Genomic DNA, 20,219 nt, shown 5'->3' with positions numbered 1-20,219 from the left:
TGGCCTCACACCCGTCTGTGGCCTGGTGGATAGAAACTGATGGTTTTAGGTCATTTGAAAAGCATGTAGACATAAAAAAAAATAGCTGCAACGTCATATCATAGTAAACTATAAGCAATGGTGCCGTAGAGAAATTCACTTGAGACTAGCCAGTCTCAGAGTCACATGACGACATCTGCTTTCTTTAAAGTATTTGTTGGAGCATGACTTTCCAAACAAGTCATTTGGGCTGTAATGACATTATTTTTACTGCCCACACTCCATTACTCCCGTTTGTGTGCAAAGCATCAACCAGCTGTGTTTAGCTGCATTTTGTCAATCACGTTAATTAAATTAAATTTAAAACTTATGGTTGGCCGCTCTCTCTTTTTTTTATTAGTTCAGCACCCATAGTATTAACTGTCCCGTTAGTAAATATGGAAACATTTTAAGTTGCTTTCATAAATAGTGAAAAGTATATCTAAACTAAACAAATGGTCTATCCCTCATCTCCTTCCATGGCATCAGAAGTTCCTGCGTGTGAGATTAAGCCATCATGAAGCAACATAACATTATTCCAGTATTAGATGTTACATCTTGAGATCGCAGGAGCTGCTTCAAAAATACCAACGCAAACCCCGCGTGGTTTCGGCGGTAAGTATGGGGGTGTGCACATGCTGTCCAGCATAATTTCAACATCCTGGCAAGAGGAACATGCTGTGGTGGCAGCTTACTGTTAAAGATGAGGGGGATGGAATGATATGTGCAGAACCACAGGGACTCTCCTCCATTCATCCTTCCCTCTTCGGGTGCTGCGCTCTCGTCCGGCCTCCCCTCCTTCACTCCCCCTGCCTCCGTCTAAACCCTCTGATTAGGTCAGGACTAGTCGAGGACAGGTGGGTGGAGGAGACGGGGCTGCTGTAATGCTGACTAATAGTGTCTGGAGCACAAAGTGGACTTTCGGTCATTCAGTTTCTTGTGGCAGGCCTTAGCGAGATTGGACTATACATGGCTGATATTGTTAAAAATCAGATATCAAACCAGTTACCCTCAGCCACCTTTGACATGACGGCCATGATACTATTCTCTAAAATTAAATTCTCCCTTTGTGATGGATTGGTATCATTCTATGGGAAGACTTTAGCGTGTATCAGCTGTCAGAATACAAATCAGTCCAGCTCGCTATGTTTTGCCCTTTCGGGAAGAGCAAACATCTTTCAAATCGACAAGGTCTCTAAGGACATTTCCTTCTCTGTCTCGTCTCCGTCCCCTCCGAACCGATGTCTCCTCCGTGACATTGCTTCATTCATTTATGTAGCAGCTTCTGATCTATGTTTAGTGAAGCCACGGGGCTGTAGCGATTGCTTCCCCAGTGTAGCCCCTGAGCAGTCTGCAGCTCTTCCCCGGCTCAGTTTATCTAATGTCTTTGCAGTACTCTTGGGGATCTGGGCCAGGCTAGACAGAAATAAACCCTGGTGTGCTTGAAACTAGAAATTCTGCGTGACAGGGACACTGAGATCTGCAATCACAGTGTTCACACATGACAGATGAAATTGGGCTTCATCGGTTCACGTATGATTCTCTGCCGAATCCAGGCACTGGTCCCCTACTGAACCTCTAGAACTCTGCGTTATACGTGTTTAATTTTTTTTTATCGTCTCACCCCCTGTAACCTTCCAGACTGAGCTCGTACAGCCCGCTGCAACTGCTCCTGTCATTTTTTTCATCAGTATTGCTCTTTTAAGCTGTACTGGGAAATTTTTTAGATAAAAAAAATAGAGTTGTCATGTCAGCATGTATCACAACATTATCTCTTCCACTCTAAGTAGAACGCTATCCGTCTGTTCATCCATATGTCCCTGTGGGATATCTCAAGGCCTTCCTAGGCTAGGTAGGATGTGTAATCTTTGGAGGATGCTCTGGGTCTGCCCTTAGGTATCTTTTCCTTGGAGTAGAGAATATCTCTAAGGAAGCATTCAAGGCAGATCATGACTCTCTAACCATTCACCAATATCCATTTAAACTGAAGCAACGCTGTGCTGGAAATCCTCACACTGGCCTCCCCTCTCAGGATGGAGGAAAAGTACCTTGAAAAAGATGGCTAGTTTTGACTCGCAGATTTCAGTAAACTCCTGAACTTCTAAGTAGGAGAGGGTTAGAGTGTAAATCAATAGGCAAATCTCCCTCAACAGAGAAGGGCAGCACTTGCATGAATGTGAGCGCCGCAACAATCTGCCTATCGATCTTGTTCTAAGTCTTACTTAACCTTTGAACATCTCCTGAAGCAGCGTAAATCTTGCAGGGCAACAACTCCTTCTCTCGGGTTCACACCAGGAACACATTAACTGCTAATAATAAGAAAGCTCTTCATTTGGCAACAACAGGGAAGTGTTTAAAGTTGCCCTCCTGGACCTAGACCTCCATAGTAAGGTGCTTAAGTTTAGAGTGAAATTATACACTACACTGTAAAAAATAATTCTTCTTCGTGTCCTTTCAGAGCCCATGCGTGCCTTGCGGGGTCTGACGGCCACGGAGATCCAGCCCAGGCAGCTGGCCCTCCAGTGGGAGCCGCTGGGCTACAACCTCACCCGCTGTCACACCTACACCCTGTCCCTGTGCTACCGCTACTCCATGCCGACGGGCGGCAGCGGAGGGAACAACGCCACGGTCAGAGAGTGCCTGTCCGTGGAGCGCAACACCTCTCACTTCACCCTGAGAGACCTGCCGCCATTTCGCGCCGTCCACATCCGCCTGGCGCTTGCCAATCCTGAGGGCAAGAAGGAGAGCAGAGAGGTCACCTTCCAGACTGAGGAAGACAGTGAGTGTTCCATTGTACTGTGTTGCCTCTGTCACAAAAGGATGCCAGGCTTTGAAGAAAACCCATTTGTTAGCAGCGGCAGCATTTCAAGAGACAGGGATGGTTTTATGCTCTCACTGAAACTCTACGGTTGAAGTTACTCAGCTCAGGTTTTAGGACCTCTTGAATTTGATAAGATAAGATAAGATAAAGCTATATGGTCACACATGATGGTAGATATTCCTCTTTGACAGGACTCAACAGGAACATATACTTAGCATAAAAAAATTACATACATTTATTTATTTTTTTACAAGAAATTTGTGATGTCATCGCAAACACTGGCATATGAAGGGTTAAATGTCAGAATTTAATCCAAATTTTGGTATTTATGATTAGGACTGGACTGGATTAAAAGATTTATGTAAAAAAAAAAAAAAAAGCTAAATATATTAACATATGCTGCTTTTAGGGCGTTTTAGAAAAGGAGACTTTTGTCCGACGTGACAGTTTAACAATCAGATGTGGGGAAGGCATGTCCAAACTTTTGACTGGCAGTGTGATCATTGCACTACTTACACAAACCCACGCCTTTAGTCACCCATTGCTACAGAAATAACACAAATACTGACGCGCAAAAGAAGCTGGATCAGCACAACTACGTGGAAGATCAGCCATTTAAATGGGATCCAGCGGAGCATTAATCAGCTCGGGCCATGGCCACGAGCAAAATGGTAAAAAGCTTTTTCTTATCTTTGTGTTAATGTAAACCTGTGTACATCAGCACATTAAACGCATTCTAATGCAAATATCCCAGAGAGTGTTAGCACGGAAGGTCACACACTTATTGTTATGTGGAGTAAGCGAGACTTTTCAATGTAACTGAATGCAACTCGGGGATATTCTTCACTTGGCGGTGGTGGGGGGTTATTCTAAACAACCAAATGTATTTTAGCGTCTGCAAAAAAAATAATAATGTAGTTGTGGTTTGCATTAATCTATTAAACACATGCACAGACGCACAAGCACTTAAAAGCGTAAAGCGGCGTTTGGAGATATTAAATAAGCAGGCAGCACTCTTAATTATCCACACCCACGCGTCGGCATGTTGAAGGTTGCAGGAAATGCATTTACATAAATGATATGGCATGCAAAATGCGCCGTACTTGGTGTCGGGGTTTTATTTATTAGGAGTAGATAGTGAGTTGAAGCACGTTCCAGAAACAAGCTATGACATTTTTTTTTTTCTCGCCCCTATTTTACTTGATATTTTGAATGTCGGTACCAATGGAAAGTTTTGCTTTTGAGCCACTGAATGCCAGCCTTGACAGCCTGACAGTCCCCGATCCCCCTGTCACGAGGAGAGCCGCCATCACCCTCACAACTACAGTAATTGAGCCGCAGCCGGTGACAGTTCCTCCTGCCTGCTTCCTGTTGAGGCTCGACAATCAAACACTGGTGTAGCACTTTTGTTGCGTTGTGTCTCCGCTGCTCGGAGGAAGCGGATTTGGATGTCGGCATCCGTTGATGCAGCGGGATTTTCTTCCAGGGCGCTCAGCCTCTCTTCTGAGGAAGACAGGCGGCCGAGAGAGGTTGGATTTTGCTGCAGAACAGCGGGTTCGGTCCCAGCCGACACAAACGAAGCAAACCTCCCTATAATCTTTACAGAAATAAGGTCACTGGTAGTTCACGTTAATGCTCGAGAAGCTTCACACCGTATGATAACGTTTAAGCGGCAGATGCATTAGTAGAAGGGGGCGGGGCTTCTACATTTAATCACCTGTTGGTTTGTGTGTGGCATTGTTAAATAATTTGCCTAATCACATACTGAGTTGCTTCAGTAAACACATTATACTAGACGATAATGTAAACTTTCACAGCTTAAATTAAGACAGATTAAGAACCTATGTCCTTGGTGCCTTCGTTCCTTTTTGAAGCATTGCAGACTCGTTCATATTCTTCTGCTTTTCCCTGTTGATCCAAAATTGGTGGTGTGCGACACATAGCGCCCCCTGGGTAACGTAGTTATGTGCCATTATGAATCAACAGGCGAGAACGGACTGATCATGAGTCCCAGTGCATCAGGCGTACTTAAAGGCCACCCCTATGTGAAATTTAGTCATTCACCATATTCCCCAGGGTTGGACAAGCGAGGAAAAAGCGTTTTTAAATTGGTCCAGTGCTTTGGATCCGGAAAGAGGAGAGAGCATTGTGAACACTTAAGGCGATGTGGATGACAGAGCGAGGGCCGACATGAACTGGTGGTGGGAGTGTGGAGGAATACGCCAACTTACGCAGCTCCTCCTCTGTAAACTCGGGTTCAAAAAGGTGTGGTCTTTGATCTTGGTAGTCGAAGTCGAAGTCATCATCTTCGTCTAGCATGAAAGCTGTCGTATTCATCACCATTTGCGATGCCGACTGTTGGAAAAATAGCATCTGTATCAGCCTAGTAGTCATGCCGGTGTGTTGATGGAAGTTGGTGGTTTTCAGGTGCTGCGTGGTGTCTTTGCGCCGGGCAGCGGTGCTTTGCCAGAATATAGTCCTAAGTATTTATTACTTTTGCAAACAACTGGCTAATTGACAACGCTACATTACAGCACCTATGCTAAGCTAAAACTAACAGTTGCGCCGCCAGATAAGGACAATGCCTGGACCGATTTAAAAACGCTTTTATCCAACTCTGGGGAATATAGTGAGTGACTGAAATAAGTGGGTAGTTTTATTTTATTTGAAAATAAGAAATAGTAAGATACAGGGCGTGGAGTTTGCATGTCCCCCCTGTGTCTGCGAGAATTACCTCCAGCTTCCTCCCATGTTCCCGACATGCCCGTTAGGTTAATTGCCGATTCTAAATTGGAAGTAGTTGTGCATATTAGCGTGAATGGTTGTTTGTCTCTAATAAGTATGTAATAGACTGGGGACCTGTTCTGGGTTGTATAGTCCAATGTCAGCTGCGATAGGCTCCAGACCCCCAGCGAATTTGTAATGACTACCAGTAATACATAATGGATGAATGATGATGTAACAGTTGGTGGACTTCAGAGGTCCAAGTGGCACCAGCCTAAGCCCTCAGGTTGATAACCCATGTTTGCCGCCTTTGATATACACCACAATCCACACCGCCCATCTTCTACAGGAACAGAGTAAGTAAGAAAGTTAGAAGAACGATATGGGAAACGCAAATGAAAATAATGATCATAAAAATATATTTTTTTATAATGCTATAACTGATGTGTACACTAGGTTCACATCAGGTTATGTTATATTAAATATAGCTTCTGAAGTGTGGGTTGTCAGCTGAAGCCAGATAGCACATTTCTGCCTCAGGGCCACGTAATGGCACTCTGTTGTGGCGAGGTAGCATTAAATGAATGCAGGCATCAAATTTTGACACGGGAGATGAATGCATGTAGAAAAGTATGATATCTCTGTGCCTGCTTCTTCAATTTGATCCTTTTCTAAAACTGTCCATCATTTTAGATAGCACGCCGCTAAATCAGCAGTGTTCTCTTTTAATGCTGCCGTTCCTGCCGTAGTTGCTGCACTTTGGACGATGATGGCTGATTATTTCGGGCCCATCATGTGAGCCCTTGTTTGTTTAGCCTCTGCCTAACAGGCATTAGATAATCTGTAAATAGATGTAAATAATAATTGTCAGACTGCTGACTTCCCTTGGTGTATTATGTTACAAGTGTTGCAATTTTTGGTGGACATAAAGTCATAAAGTTGATGATGGTGTGATATGAGAAAATAAGGGCCTTCCACAAATTAATCATGCAAGATCCAAGAAACCTTGTCCATGGCATAGTTATGTTACAAAAAAATGTAACCATTGGACAAACACAAAAAATAACAGGTACAAAGACCAGTTGAAATAGATAGTTAATTATATACACTGATCAGGCATAACATTATGTGTTAATATTGTGTAGATCTCTCTTGTGCCTTCTAAACAGTTGTGACTCATCAGAGAATGGAAATGGGTCTTCTGATGATGTCCTGTGGTGTCTGCTAACAGGATGTTGTTAGTAGGGGCCTTTGGGTGCTATGGGTTGAGGGGAGGTGCCTCTGTGGATCATCCCACAGATACTTGATCAGTTTGGGATCTAGTGAATTTGGAGGCCGGGTCAACACCTTGTGCTGTTCTTCATGGTTTTTGAGTTGTTCCTAAACTGTTTTTGTGTGTGTCTGTGTCAGGCTGCATCCTGCTGGGGATGTCTGCTGCCATCAAGGAGTATCATTGCTATGGGGTGGGGGGGTCTGGTCTGGTCTATGTTGGTGGTACATGTAACATCCACATGAATGCCAGGTCCAAAGAACAATCCAACAGAACATTTAATTGTCACAAGATGGTGAACGTTACTCACTTCACCTGTCAGCGGTCATAATGTTATGCCTGATTGGTGCATTCAGTAATGCTAAAAGTATAATGGTGTATGTGCCTAATGGGATATTTTAGGACATTTATGGCTGAGCTGACAGAGAGGAATAATGATATTTTAAACAGAAAAGACCATTCCTTGCCCATAAAACTTTAGTAGCAGAAAGTTGGTTTTCATTAAGGCCTGATTATGCCCTGGAAAAGATCTGCCAGTCCAATCAAATGGTTTGGGCGGGCTTTATGTCGTAATAGACAGAGGAGTAACGGTACCAATATATGCATACACGTCATCTCAGCACCATGGGGTTGAATTAGTTTATAACAAAATAGCTCTGATTGGTTGAAGGTCTATCCAATTGCCTGCATAGGTAGTTTTTTTCTCACTGTTTTCATTGAAACTCACCCTGTAATGAAATCCATATCTATGGAGTGTTACCAGACTGATATTCTGCTAAGAATCGAATTACAAAAGACCCTTATGCAACCATAGAAAATGTTATGTAAATGTAATTTTTATGATAAGATAATCCTTTGTTCAGGTTATTCTGAGCTTCGCTTCCTGTATATTTCTGAAGGCTCCTGCATTTTATAAAATGTATAAGGCACAAAAAATGTATCATTCAAATCTAATCCAGTCAAGTTTTCTGTGAAAGGATTTCAGAAGTTCATCTGTGTTCCACAGCCTCTCATCATGTATCTGAGTGTCAGTGACTGACTAGAAACAGGCAGCGCAGTTCCCTGCCTAAAAGCCCATTTGATGAGGAGGGTTGTTGACTCCCCTGCGCAAATATCACATGTAGTTGCATTTAATTTCATGCTCTCGTGTTGGGACATGTTTACACATGAAACAGCTTGGTGTACTGCATATCATTAAGCCAAATATGCAGAGAGGTAGTTCACAGGTCGGAAGACTTTGCTGTTTTTCTGTCAGTACGGCGCTAAAGAAGAAAAATCGTCTGTCATCCTCTTAAGGCACGGTGCTCTGTTATCAGACAGCAGAAGCCAGAATCACAATTCATCCCGAGGGCTGGGAGCAATCCGGTTCACAGTTTTCTTTCGTAACCCCCCCCTCCTTTTGCCATTTCTCTGTGCTCCCTCTCTGTCCTCCTTTTCCATCCAGGCTTGGGCCTGTGCCTTTTCACTCTGTCAAAGGTGTTTTTACCCCCTGGCATGCCTGCGCAAGAGTCCATTAACTTGAGACCTGAGCAGAGTGTTTGTTTCAGAGACGGCTGTTTTTCTCTCCTGCTTTAGTTCCTGGCGGCATCGCTCCGGAGTCCTTGACCTTCACCCCACTCGATGACATGATCTTTCTCAAGTGGGAGGAGCCTGTAGAGCCGAATGGCCTCATCACGCAGTATGAGGTAGGATACCTTGTTATTAAAAAAAAAAAAAAATCCACAACAATGCGCCGGCTCCCATGTCTCGCACTAATCCTCTCCAGGTGTACGCTGTTATCTACCCCATGTCAATATCTATTTTATTTATCCTCCCTCAGTACAATAACTCCAATGACTCAGTTTCTCCTTTGCAGGCTTTAAGGATTGTACTGCTCACTCTCCTCGATTTCCCCAGGGGTTGTTCTTACGGTTTCTTGCCCAGACACTGGTAGCACATATGAGGCAGAACCACTAGAGTAGAGAGGACCCACTTTTCACAGTTCATAGGATTTACTGTACATGTTCATATGGTAATGAAGCTGAGGCACCGACTTCAGGCTGTAATTACATGGGGGAGAAGCATTCTAATTACCTATTTGCCTAAGAGATGCTTCCACAAGGGGGAAACTTTAAATGTTCCTAATTAATTATAGATGGCCTCATATGAGCTGTAGGCCTTTGTGGCGTGGGCTTTGGAGCATTTCTCTGTAAGTAAATGTGACCCACTATGGCTTGACACATGGTCACTGAATAGGGTGAGAAACTAGTTTCCCTTCTCAGGAAAAAAGCCTGAAAAGTGAAGAGCTGAATGGTGCTGTAACCTTGGTTCCCATACGGATGAGGTTTGCCTGCCCCTAACCTCCAAGGTACCAGTGCAGTGGATGTACGTTTCTGGGGTTGTGACTCAGATACCAACACAACAATATATTGGCTGGTGTGTGTTTATTAGTAGTGTGACAACACCTACATCGTACTCTCACAATCACGGATGGCCAAGAGATAAATTGGATAGCAAGGCTTCAAGATTGGTTTACAGTGTTAAACAGCAAAAGAAGCTTACTTCGTAATAACAAATGAGGGCAATGTGTCACAATCAGTACGGTATTTGCTAATTATCTGCGTTTGTTGAAAAGCTATGAACACAATATAAATTGGGGCCATGATTTGCTATCAGTGCTTGGCCACTAGGTGACCCTTTATGTGTTTGAACCAATGGGTAGATGTATCATTGTGACTCTAAAGCCAGTATGTAGAAAAGTGCTATATAAATACAAGACCATTTACCACCAATTTACTCCAACCCTTCAGAAATGTCCTGAAATTCTCCATAATTATTTTTGCCAAAGTAACACTGGCTATCCAGTCTGTTCTTGTACAGGCAACTGCAGTGTTGTGGGTCAGTCATCATAAATTACTCCTTAATTTTTTTTTTTTTACCAAGGTGGAAACACTTTCTTTAGGGATTATAGTAAGAGACCATGGTTTCACTTGAAATGACCACTCTGTTAGGTAGAAGTGCTTTCATGTCATCTTGATTGGACTTTTTTATAGCTGGAAAATGACAACCTGTTGCTTTTAACCATGGCGATATGTCTCACGTCAACATCTGGTGTTTTACTGACCTGTCAATCCACCCTAACCACATTCTTCTGCTGACTTTGTTGCTTTATAACAATGTCAAAGCTTGTCCTCAGTCACACCATATGTACCAGAGTCATGATTTCTACAGCAGCTGGTGGGTTTCGTTGCTTTGAACATGAACATGTTGTGCTCATTGGCTGCTCTGTTCTGCTATACACTACTATGAAGCTAAGGCTGATCTAAAGGTGCATGCAGTATTGCCCTTAAAAATGAACAAAATAGAATGTATTTGGCAAAAAGAGTACATTTTGCTTGAGTATGATATACCTCCATACAAGATACTGGTTCCAAAGACATGACATGAAGGAGTTGGACTGTTTTTATATTATACTGAACCCATGACAGGAAATAGAAGATTCATTAGTAATTACAAAAATTAAAATATTAAACAAGACGAGGGCATTAGCATCTCCAGATTCACTTCCAGGTTCAATAACAGATATGTTGGCTTATGCTGACCTGTCATTTTATTGACATCAACCAAAATGAAATTGAATTTCATTGATGTGCTTTGTTCATAGCTTTGACCCAGCATGTATCACAGGGCTAAAACACATCTTGACAAACAAAGAATACAATACAATACCTATAAAGCTATAGGGAAACACACAACCTTAGAGAAATGTCAGCCTCACTGCCGGGTAAACCACCTGGAAGTTAAGTGTTAACATTTCAACAGTTAGAGACGGGCTGCTGGAATGAAAAATGAGCCATTTTGCAAAAAGCACAGCTTATTTCCTCAGTTTTCTGAATCTTGATTTACAGGCGTACACACATTCATCCAACAGCTACAACAAAACAACAGCATCATAATGGTCTTCATTCATACTTGTCACCTCTGGCATCTGTTACTTTTCTTTTCACTGATCTGGAGAACTGTAGTACCAGGCCCAGCTGTGCTGTGGTACAAGGACAGGAATCAGAGTCCACCTTAGTCCGATCACCGGTAGCTAACTGCTGCTCAAGATTTATTAGATCTGCGCTGAGAGATGACATCTTTTAACAGAAGTCCTAAGATTAATTGAGAGCCAAACTCGTGGGAGACCTTTTAAATAAAATGCGATCTAAATTCAATCTTTTGGTAAGTGAATAAGAAGCCATAGGCTGTGTAAATTAAATGAGACTCAATTGGTGTTATTACTTAAAATCATTGTACTTAAATACAGCCTTTTGCATAACCTTAAAACTAGTCCTTGTTGTAATTTGTGAACATAAATTTGAACTTGTGATTTCACCAGCAACATAAAAGGTTCAGAACCTGAAATGTTGGTTCTGTTCGTTACCTTAAACACGAGACTGACAGTATCAGTCAATGGGTATACCTGAAAAACAGTGTAAAAGGTTTTAAGGTTCGTCTTTAAAGTACGTCATTTGTACAATGTTCAGAATCTGCTCATATAACTGTGTTGGAGAAAGTTTGTATTTGCAACAAGATGCTAAAAGCTTGCAGTTAAACAATACGTGGTCCACAATCACAGTTACTTTTCCCTGAACTCATTGCGGAAATGCCAAAAGCGGTGCTCAAGCCACAGCTTTCGTGGTGGAGAAGCAGTAAGCCGGTCGGTAAACTCTCAGTCTTGTTTTAATCCAGTTTCACCCTTTTCCTGTCCACAGATCAGCTACCAGAGCATCGAGTCTTCAGACCCGAGCATTAACGTGCCGGGTCCTCGGCGCACAGTGTCCAAGCTGAGGAACGAGACCTACCACATGTTCTCCGGACTGCATCCTGGAACCACCTACCTGGTGTCCGTCCGTGCCCGAACTGCCAAGGGCTTTGGTCAGACGGCGCTCACTGAGATCACCACCAACATCTCTGGTGAGGCTCTGTACTGATTGCTGTCCACTGCGGTAGTGTGTGGGTGTATCCACGCCTTATTTGATGATGATGCTGGATTCGGTCTTAGTTTTTCAGTGACTGTGACAACATTTATTTCTTCCAACAGAAGGCACAAAGATTTTGCAATAATTGCGCTATCTCAGTAATAGCCTGTAATACCTACCTTTTGAAAGGTTTTGATTAAATGACTTATATACTTTTGTATTACACAAATTATCCCCCTTCTCCATCAGCCAAACAACTCTCAGATGTGCACTGACTTCATCTGGAGGTATAACAGCAGACTGAATTATAGCAAACTACAAATGTTCAGCTTGAATGGTTCGGGTGAAAACAGCTTTGTTCACATCGCTGCAGTCTGTGTTTACTGTTCAAAGGCAGCGCAGCAGTTCAGAAATTAGGGAAGCGGCGTTTGCGGGAGAAGGTGGTGTCTGTTCGCATCTTGAGATTGCTCCGGAAAATGTGCGGTAGGGGAAACACTTTATTCTTAGTTGAGTATCTACTGGTTGTTCGTTAATTCTGTAGTCTGTGAAGGTTCTCAGTCATCCAGGTCATGGTATATCCAAAAAAAGCATAAAAAAAAAAGGGGGGCAATTGGAATTGTAGAGTTTTGAGAAGACATTTCATCACTCATCCAAATAGCTTCTTCCGTTCTAAGGAGTGACTGGTCGGAAGTTTGAGGTTTCAATAGGAAACTCTGTGGATTTCTTGCTTGACTTGTTTCTGTAAACAACCAGGAATTAATTCCGTCATTTGACATTCTCCCATAAAACATGTCGATCTAAACAGGGTGAATATGTGGGTGATGTGGATTTATCTAGTCCAGAACAAATTATTAAACCGGTCACCATGCTTGTTTCTCACTTCCTCTTTTTATCTTCTATATCTGAGAGATATACCAGAATAAACTTCCTGATCCTGAAGGGTCCCAAGGCTGAAACATATTGCTACCTGACAGACTGCTATTACAGTATTTTGTGTGGTTTTTGTGGCTAAAACGATCAAGAATCTCAATCAGACTTGGGAATTTTTGCTAAGGCTTCTCCAAGGATAAAGCTGAAGTACTGTCGATATCATTTTAACCATGAACGGGCGCAAGTTTTGCAGAAAAAAGAAGATCTTAAGCACTAATACATTGTCCTTTCAAGTTACTCTTAAATAGTTACTCTTAAACAGGGCCACTTTACATTATTTAGAATTAGACAAAACATTTGTGAAGTATTGTTGGGTGACTCTTGGCAATGGTTGAAGTCGACAAGTTTATTCCTGTAGTCAGTGAGGTGGATTTGGGAGAAATCTGGAGGTCCAACCCTGGAAGTAGGAGATGTTTTGCAAACACATAAAGTCAAGGGTGATTATTTTGAGGAAGACTGTATTGTTTGACTGGTAACCATGAGCCAGATTTTACTTTCTGAGATCTCAGTTATGCAGCCAAATGTGAATAAAGGTGTTCTGAACAGACCTGAAAAAGACACTTGAGGGACGAAAAGACATGAATGCCAGATCATCCAGGCCGTTCAATCAGACTGTGGAAAAGTGTGGAGGCACCGAGTCGCGAGTCGCCAACCTTCCAACAAGCCTTACAGACAGTATATACTGGTCACTTATTCATCTAATCACAGTATTCATGTATTCAAATAATAATTAAGGACTGGCCTAAGCCTAGTGCATTGATCAAGAGTCATGCAGCTTGGTATTTTTGTGGTATTTTTATGCCTTCCAATTAAAATGATGAAGTTATTAAATTGGTGACAGTGCTGTGTGTGTGTATGACTACAAATAAATACAAAAAATAAATAATAATGATGTGTGGGTGGAGGAAGTCCAACTGTGTTCCATGCTAGTGAATGTACACATGCCAAATTGAATCTGAACACCTGTAAAATACAGTAAAGTGTGTTTTATTCTTATGTTCAGCGCACGTGTTTTATAGGACACAATTAGGTGGCTCTGCAATATGTCTCTGGTTCTCAGTCATCCAGGGCACGGTATGTCCACAAAATGTTAAAAAAAGGAAACTGCATTTGAGTTCCTTGAAGACTCCAAAAAGTACTAGTAGTAGTATCATTATGATGGTACCACACACAGTTGTGCCCATTCATACCCAACTCCCTGTCAGTCCTTTCGACCTGAAGAAGCTACTTGGATGAGTGACAAAAAGTGTTCAAGAAACTCTACTGCATTTTTGGGATAAGTCGTGCTTTCATACACTATTTTCTAATATGGTTTTTCTTTTTTTGTTAAGTAAAGGTTAACATTTAAAAATGAAAGTGGTTCTTCTGGATCTCAATTTTCTACTTTATCTACTTTATTTGAGCCCAAACTGCAAGTAATGCATCCTGTTCTGCATTTCTCCTTCTACCTCTACATTTTTCCGTCCTGCTTAGAAGCCGTAGTGTGCTCGTAGCTGTCAAGGTAAACCGCTCAACCTACAGTATCGCACGCTCTCGCCTAGCCGCGCTGTCAGAGACGCGCTGTCAGAGCCGCTCTGCGGGCGGCGGATTCCTGTTCCAGTAGAAACTAGGAAAATGTAATGCTGCGCTATTATTCATAATTCATTGGCTTTGACCATTTTGCACTGGCTCAAACACTCCTCTGCGCTTTTAATGTATGACGCCGACCTCTGCGTGTATGTGTGTTTTTTGGATTGCAGGTTACACAAGTGGGTTTTTACAGCGAACACTAATGTCCCGCCTCGGCTGCGGAAACGTTTTCCACTTCCATTACAGATCCTTTTTGTTTCAGCTTATCTGTTGTACCAGGATAGCCATTTGCTTCACTACATACTCCAGTTAATTCACTGCCTGTAGTAAACAGAGATGGGAACACTCAACCTCATTGTCCCCGGAGCTTTGCTGAGGTTGTGCAGCTCTGAGATCCGTCCTAATTATATTATAAGAGCCTCTTGTTTTCTCTGTAGCTGGCTGCTGTTTCTAGTCATCATCAGTCAATGACACTGTGTGGGAGGCCTCCACACACTAGTACACTGGGGATATATGAGGATAATGAATTAAGGAAGCGCACTCTCTCTTTTCATGCAGTGGTGAAAAAAGGCTGGAATATCCAGTCAGAAGTGCAGCCTCGTGTCTGTTTCAACTCTCAAATCTAAAGACAACATAACTGATCCACCCCAGGAAATTAAAAACTGAAATGAATACTAAAGTCATCCTGATTTTCTCCTACTGTGTATATTTTTATTTATTTGACTCCATCTTAACTTTTCTTTCCCTTCTTCATTTCCTTCCTCAGCTCCGGTGTTTGACTATGAAGACGTCCCCTCTCCGCTGAGCGAGTCGGAGAGCACCATCACCGTGCTACTGCGCCCTGCCCTGGGGAGAGGGGCTCCTGTCAGGTACAACTAATACACACTTCACTCCTACGCCGGCGTTCATTTTGTGCTCTTGCGGGCTGCAATATTTATAGCTGCAGTCGAATAGGAGGAAATAGTTCTGGTTGCAAAGCAGACACCATTTTAAGCAAAATAAACCACAGAGCTGCTGTAGTCACACTACTTAAGTGGGTCTTTATAGGAACGGGGTGGTTTTGCAAAGAATCTATTAAATGGTAAATGGCGAGCACTTAGAAACGCACTTTTCTACATTTCGTGGTACCCAAAGCGCTTTCTCATTTTCACACACACACCAACAGATGAAGGCCTGTCACTGGGCTCAGAGACGCTTGAATATGTATAGGGGCTTGTGATTGTTCATGAGCCGCTCAACAATCTGGGCTACAGGCACCCTAAAGTGTCCCAAATTGGTTAACAGCTAGCTATTAATTAGGCTTTAATAGTTATTCACGATTGAAGGCACGCCAGTGCAACAGAAAAAATAAACCCATTTTTGCTCCTTTTACCCTCAAACCAGACTCGTGGCATCAGGCACCTTCAGTATGACACCACATGTCAACTGTTCAAATGGTGACTGGTTGGCAGCCATGTCAACGAGTGTCGATGTCCAGTTACAGCCAAACCTCAGGCTTTGAGAAAAATGGAAGCACAGGGCTTTGAGAAATTTGAAAAGAAACATCTCATCCTTCACGTAACTTTATTTTTTTCCCGGTTCAACTATAACAATATAAGGTTGTATATAGCATAAAGTATATAAGGTTGTAACGTAATGCGTGAAGAGCTTCTGTCAAATACAACATCACTCTTTGAAGGTGGACTTGAATAATGAAGCCTCCATGGTACGTTGGAAATAATAATAATACAGTTCTGATTTCAGTTCCACTTAGGTCCAGCTCCACTTGAGCTAGCAAGTTCAGGTACTGACACTTGAGTTAGCCTCAGCAGCTGTTATGGCTGACTTTCTGCTTCACCTTTGACCCACCATATCCAGCTATAAGGATTACTACCAACCTTGGGTTTATTGGGTTTTCCACAATATCATTGCTGAGCGATACGTTGGCTAACAATTGCTAAGACGTTGCATGTTGAAGCTTAACTTTCAGGTGGAAGTAGTGTTTTAATTGCTTTTACTAAGCCCCACAATGTCCGCTCTCAGCGCCTACCAGGTGGTGGTGGTGGAAGAGGATGGGTCCCGCAAGGTGAGGAGGAGGGAGCTCGGCACCGTGGACTGTTTCCCCACTCCAAACTCGCACAACGAGGCCCAGGCCAAAGGGGCCCCGCATTACTACACAGCCGAGCTGGCCCCGAGCAGTCTGCCCGAGGCCACACCTTTCACCGTGGGCGACAACCACACCTACAACGGCTACTGGAACAGTCCTTTAGACCCCACCAAGAACTACCTCATCTACTTCCAGGCCACCAGCAACTTCCGAGGGGTAGGTACCATTTAGTAGCGCGCCAAGACCTTTGATTCTGGTCTTCAGTCACTCTTTGTTCAGTCAGAAGGCAGTGCGGTTCATTTGCTACAGGAGCATAAACAGTCCTCTACATTAAGAAGTTTTTTGGTTTTAACCAGATGGGGTGATATGCATAATGCTTGTTTTTATATGACTTGTTCGGTTCCCATCTTGGACTTATTAATGTTGCATAATTGCTTAGTGAAACAAAATAGGCAAACAAGCATTTTCTCAAAAACCTCACATGAGCAAAGTGGCCAAATAAATCTTTTGGACGATAATTACTTGAGGAATACACTTTGTACTTGGGCAGTTTTCCCAATCATCCATTTGTCAGATGGTCCCATATTAAAGCTCTTTAAACACTTTGCGAATCGTTTTTTTTTTTTTTTTTTTTCTTTGGGGGAAAATCAAACGGTGCCTTTCCGGCTTAAAAACCTCAGAAAAAGGAACTCCTTGAGCAATTGTAAAAGCAACTGAAGCGTGAATAAGGAGCGTGCAGGCTCGCTTGTACAGAAACAGTGAAGCTAAATGCTGTTTAAATCAATAGGCCTATGTGGAGAGTGTGTGTGTGTGTGTGTGTATGTGTGTGTGTGTGTATCTGCCTGGTACTTGAATCCTCTGAGGATGTAGTGAGTCCAGGTCAGAAACGACACAGTGTTGGTCAGATACTTCTCCCACACGGAGCTTTCCCCTTCATCATCATCATAACAATAACAATGCGTTGGTTTTATATCGCGCTTTATCATTAGATACTCATTATTTATCCGTTCACACAGTCACACCCTGGTGGTGGTTCACTACCTCAGTAGTCAGCGTCCTCTCCGACCACCGTACACCAGAGGGGTACACACTGGGAGCAAGGTGGATTAAGCATCTTGCCCAAGGATACTACTCATGGATGAACACAAGCTCTGTTAGCACAGCAGCAATGTGAAAGAAATACACCAAAATAATAAACTGAGAACAACTGTTTATTTATTTATTTTTTTTTTTTTTTACTTTTTTTGTTCTTGCAAACGTTTTCATCTCCAATCTATTTTCTAAACTATAGTTGTGTTTTCCGAAGAGATGGGCTAGTCACAGAGAAGGCAGGGGGGGAAAAAAAACTAATTATTTTGACAATTACCCTGGATAAATTAGATGTACAAGGCTTACTGTGGACCACGAGCTGCCACTGAATTGAAACAGTAATTGCTTTGGCAGATACTGTATGACTTCAGTGGGGCTTGAAAGATGCATGATTGGTGTTGAGAGTTTCTTGCGAAACGCACAAGGGAGGAAACAAGCACACGCTTTTCCAAGTATTGGTGCTCTCCGTCATGTTTGCCGAAGCCGCTTCTTTTGAGGTTTTTAGAAAATGTTGATTTCGGCGAAAATATTCAACAAGAAAGAAGAAGAAAACGACAACATGCTTATGTACTTTCATAAATTTCCCTGTTAACCCTTTGTTGACATGTGTTATCAGTCATCTGGGATTAAATGTCACGTGACTTAGTTGTATATTATATTTTTAACAGGTTTGGATGTGATCTGATCTTTGACCCAAAGGTTGGTCTTATAAGAACCATGATTTTCTTGGCCTTTTTTGTAGAGATCATTTAGGCCTCAGGACTTTCCTTTTATCGCCAATGAAATGATCTGTTTTACCATGAAAACAATGGCCTATCTAGCAGCTCAACAGATCAATAATCCAAAGTGTGTCATATTGATATTTTAATGTAATGGGTCTGTATTAAAAGTGAAAGCAGCCATTTCAGTGTGAATGCCAAGGCTTACATTCCTATATATAATATTTTGTGCTACTCATCTTTTTCATTTGTGTACCTATTTTTTTGCTATGATTCCTTAACCTAACAGTGGAAGCTGTTGTATTATGAATGCCCAGGCAACAAAAGTTGATTTCATCTGAATGTAATCTTTTTGTTATTTGCAAATCTCAACCTAAGTGGATTCTGTAGGAGATTAGAAACAATTCAGATTTGATAAGATGATCCAGTTCTGAAATCAAATTCGATCAAACTGAATATCCACTTCAAGGATGGTGACTGTTCAGTGTAGTGTATATATCCCTCTCCCTAACAAGATTGGAAGCTCACTTGCATTAAATTGCCACTTTGATTAGGATTGAAGTTTCTGTTCCTAAAGGCCAAAAGCCCACCTTGACAGAGGACAGGATGACACATGACATACTACTTCCCGCTGCTTTAATAACCCCTGGGTGGGAGTAAATATGACTTGTCTGTCACTGCAAGAGATGAGAGGAGATGAGAATCCACTTGAAACAGATTTCCAATTAAAAAAGGTAATTTGGCAACCGTCGTAGGTGAAAGGTTTTAGACTCCAATCTCAGAGCACAGATTAGCATAATTGCCCATAAAGGCTGATTTAACTTCTTTAAATCATAATTTGGGAACATGCCCCTCCATCTCCAGGATAGAGGTGGCTTGTTTTGGGGGAGGTGAGACAGAGACAATCAGCAGAACCGGATGAGGGGGGTAGCAGAGTTTTCTCGTGTCACAAGGAAATGTCACCTGGTTGGAGATTTCAATTATTTCCTCCACGTAGCAAAGGTCTGAGCAGGGTCTGGTCCCCAGTACTGCAGGTTTTAGACGAGGTTGTGGATTTTGACAGAATGAATTATAATTAAGTGTTTTTCAACCTAATTAAGACAAACTAATTAACTCCGAACACCTTTTCTTTTATCCACAGGAGACCAGAATTAACTGCATTCGGATCGCTCGCAAAGGTAAAAGTTGTCGATCTTGGAGGTCTTGCATGGAACAGTTGCACATCACATTATCAGATTCATGATATAGTTTAGTGTACATAAATAGACTTATCACGAAGGCTATCATGTGGCACATTTTTACAGTGTGGTCTAACTTATTCATGGCTTCATGGCACATAGTAAGAGGATTGGCAATGGTCTTTTTTAGTTTCAGTTATATAGCTAAATGAACATTAGGGTTGTATCTTGAATCTTGTCATAGATTTACTACTATACTACTTAATTCATGAAATAAGCTACATATGGTGCATTTTAGCCCTACTAGCATTATGGCTCTATGGGTATAAACTGGTTGGATGGTCCTCCTCAATAGTCCAGAGTTCAGTATCTCAACAACTATGGCATTTTTTTAACATTCACAATCCCTGGTGGATGAACCCTCGTAACGTGGGATAACCCCCGTCTTCTCCTCTCGAGCCTCAGACTTTGCACTCACTTGATAACATCTACTGCACAGATTGGCCCATCATTTTTTTTACAGACATTTGTGGTTCCCAGATAATGAACTGATAATGACTCTGGAGCTTCTGTGAGATTTATTTCCGCCGTTTTCAGTGAATTGTCGAGACATTTGTCACGCATGTTTACGTCCTCTTTAGAGAAATTGCGTGCCACTTGGTCATCCCTTAATGTGACGACCGACCTTGGGGAAACCAGTACGTGCCACCGCCCCCTTTGCCCTGCTCCAAAGAAACAACAGTTCTCAATGAACTTGCAGTCCAGGATGATATTTATTTGACATCACATTAAGCTTCAGGGTGAGCGTGGTCATGATTAAATCAGAAATAAAGTACAGGAGGCCTTCCCTAACCAGTAACAAGAGAAAACAT

At 42.3% G+C, this 20,219-nt stretch overlaps 1 protein-coding gene across 6 annotated transcripts in view; it reads left to right on the top strand.

Annotated features, from left to right (window-relative positions):
• Window positions 1-20,219, top strand: part of ptprua (protein tyrosine phosphatase receptor type Ua) — a 192,904-nt gene that overhangs the window by 121,002 nt on the left and 51,683 nt on the right. For all 6 annotated transcript variants that reach the window (XM_047604874.1, XM_047604871.1, XM_047604873.1 and 3 more), the window contains exons 8-13: window positions 2,477-2,797; window positions 8,409-8,518; window positions 11,570-11,771; window positions 15,042-15,144; window positions 16,298-16,577; window positions 19,311-19,347. In XM_047604874.1, coding sequence (XP_047460830.1) covers window positions 2,477-2,797; window positions 8,409-8,518; window positions 11,570-11,771; window positions 15,042-15,144; window positions 16,298-16,577; window positions 19,311-19,347 — 1,053 coding nt within the window. The remainder of the gene's footprint in view (window positions 1-2,476; window positions 2,798-8,408; window positions 8,519-11,569; window positions 11,772-15,041; window positions 15,145-16,297; window positions 16,578-19,310; window positions 19,348-20,219) is intronic.

Source organism: Mugil cephalus, chromosome 14 (assembly GCF_022458985.1).
Source record: "Mugil cephalus isolate CIBA_MC_2020 chromosome 14, CIBA_Mcephalus_1.1, whole genome shotgun sequence".
In the NCBI taxonomy this organism is placed as follows: domain Eukaryota; kingdom Metazoa; phylum Chordata; class Actinopteri; order Mugiliformes; family Mugilidae; genus Mugil; species Mugil cephalus.
The sequence above is the reverse complement of the archived record's forward strand: the minus strand, read 5'-3'. Positions and strand labels throughout refer to the sequence as shown.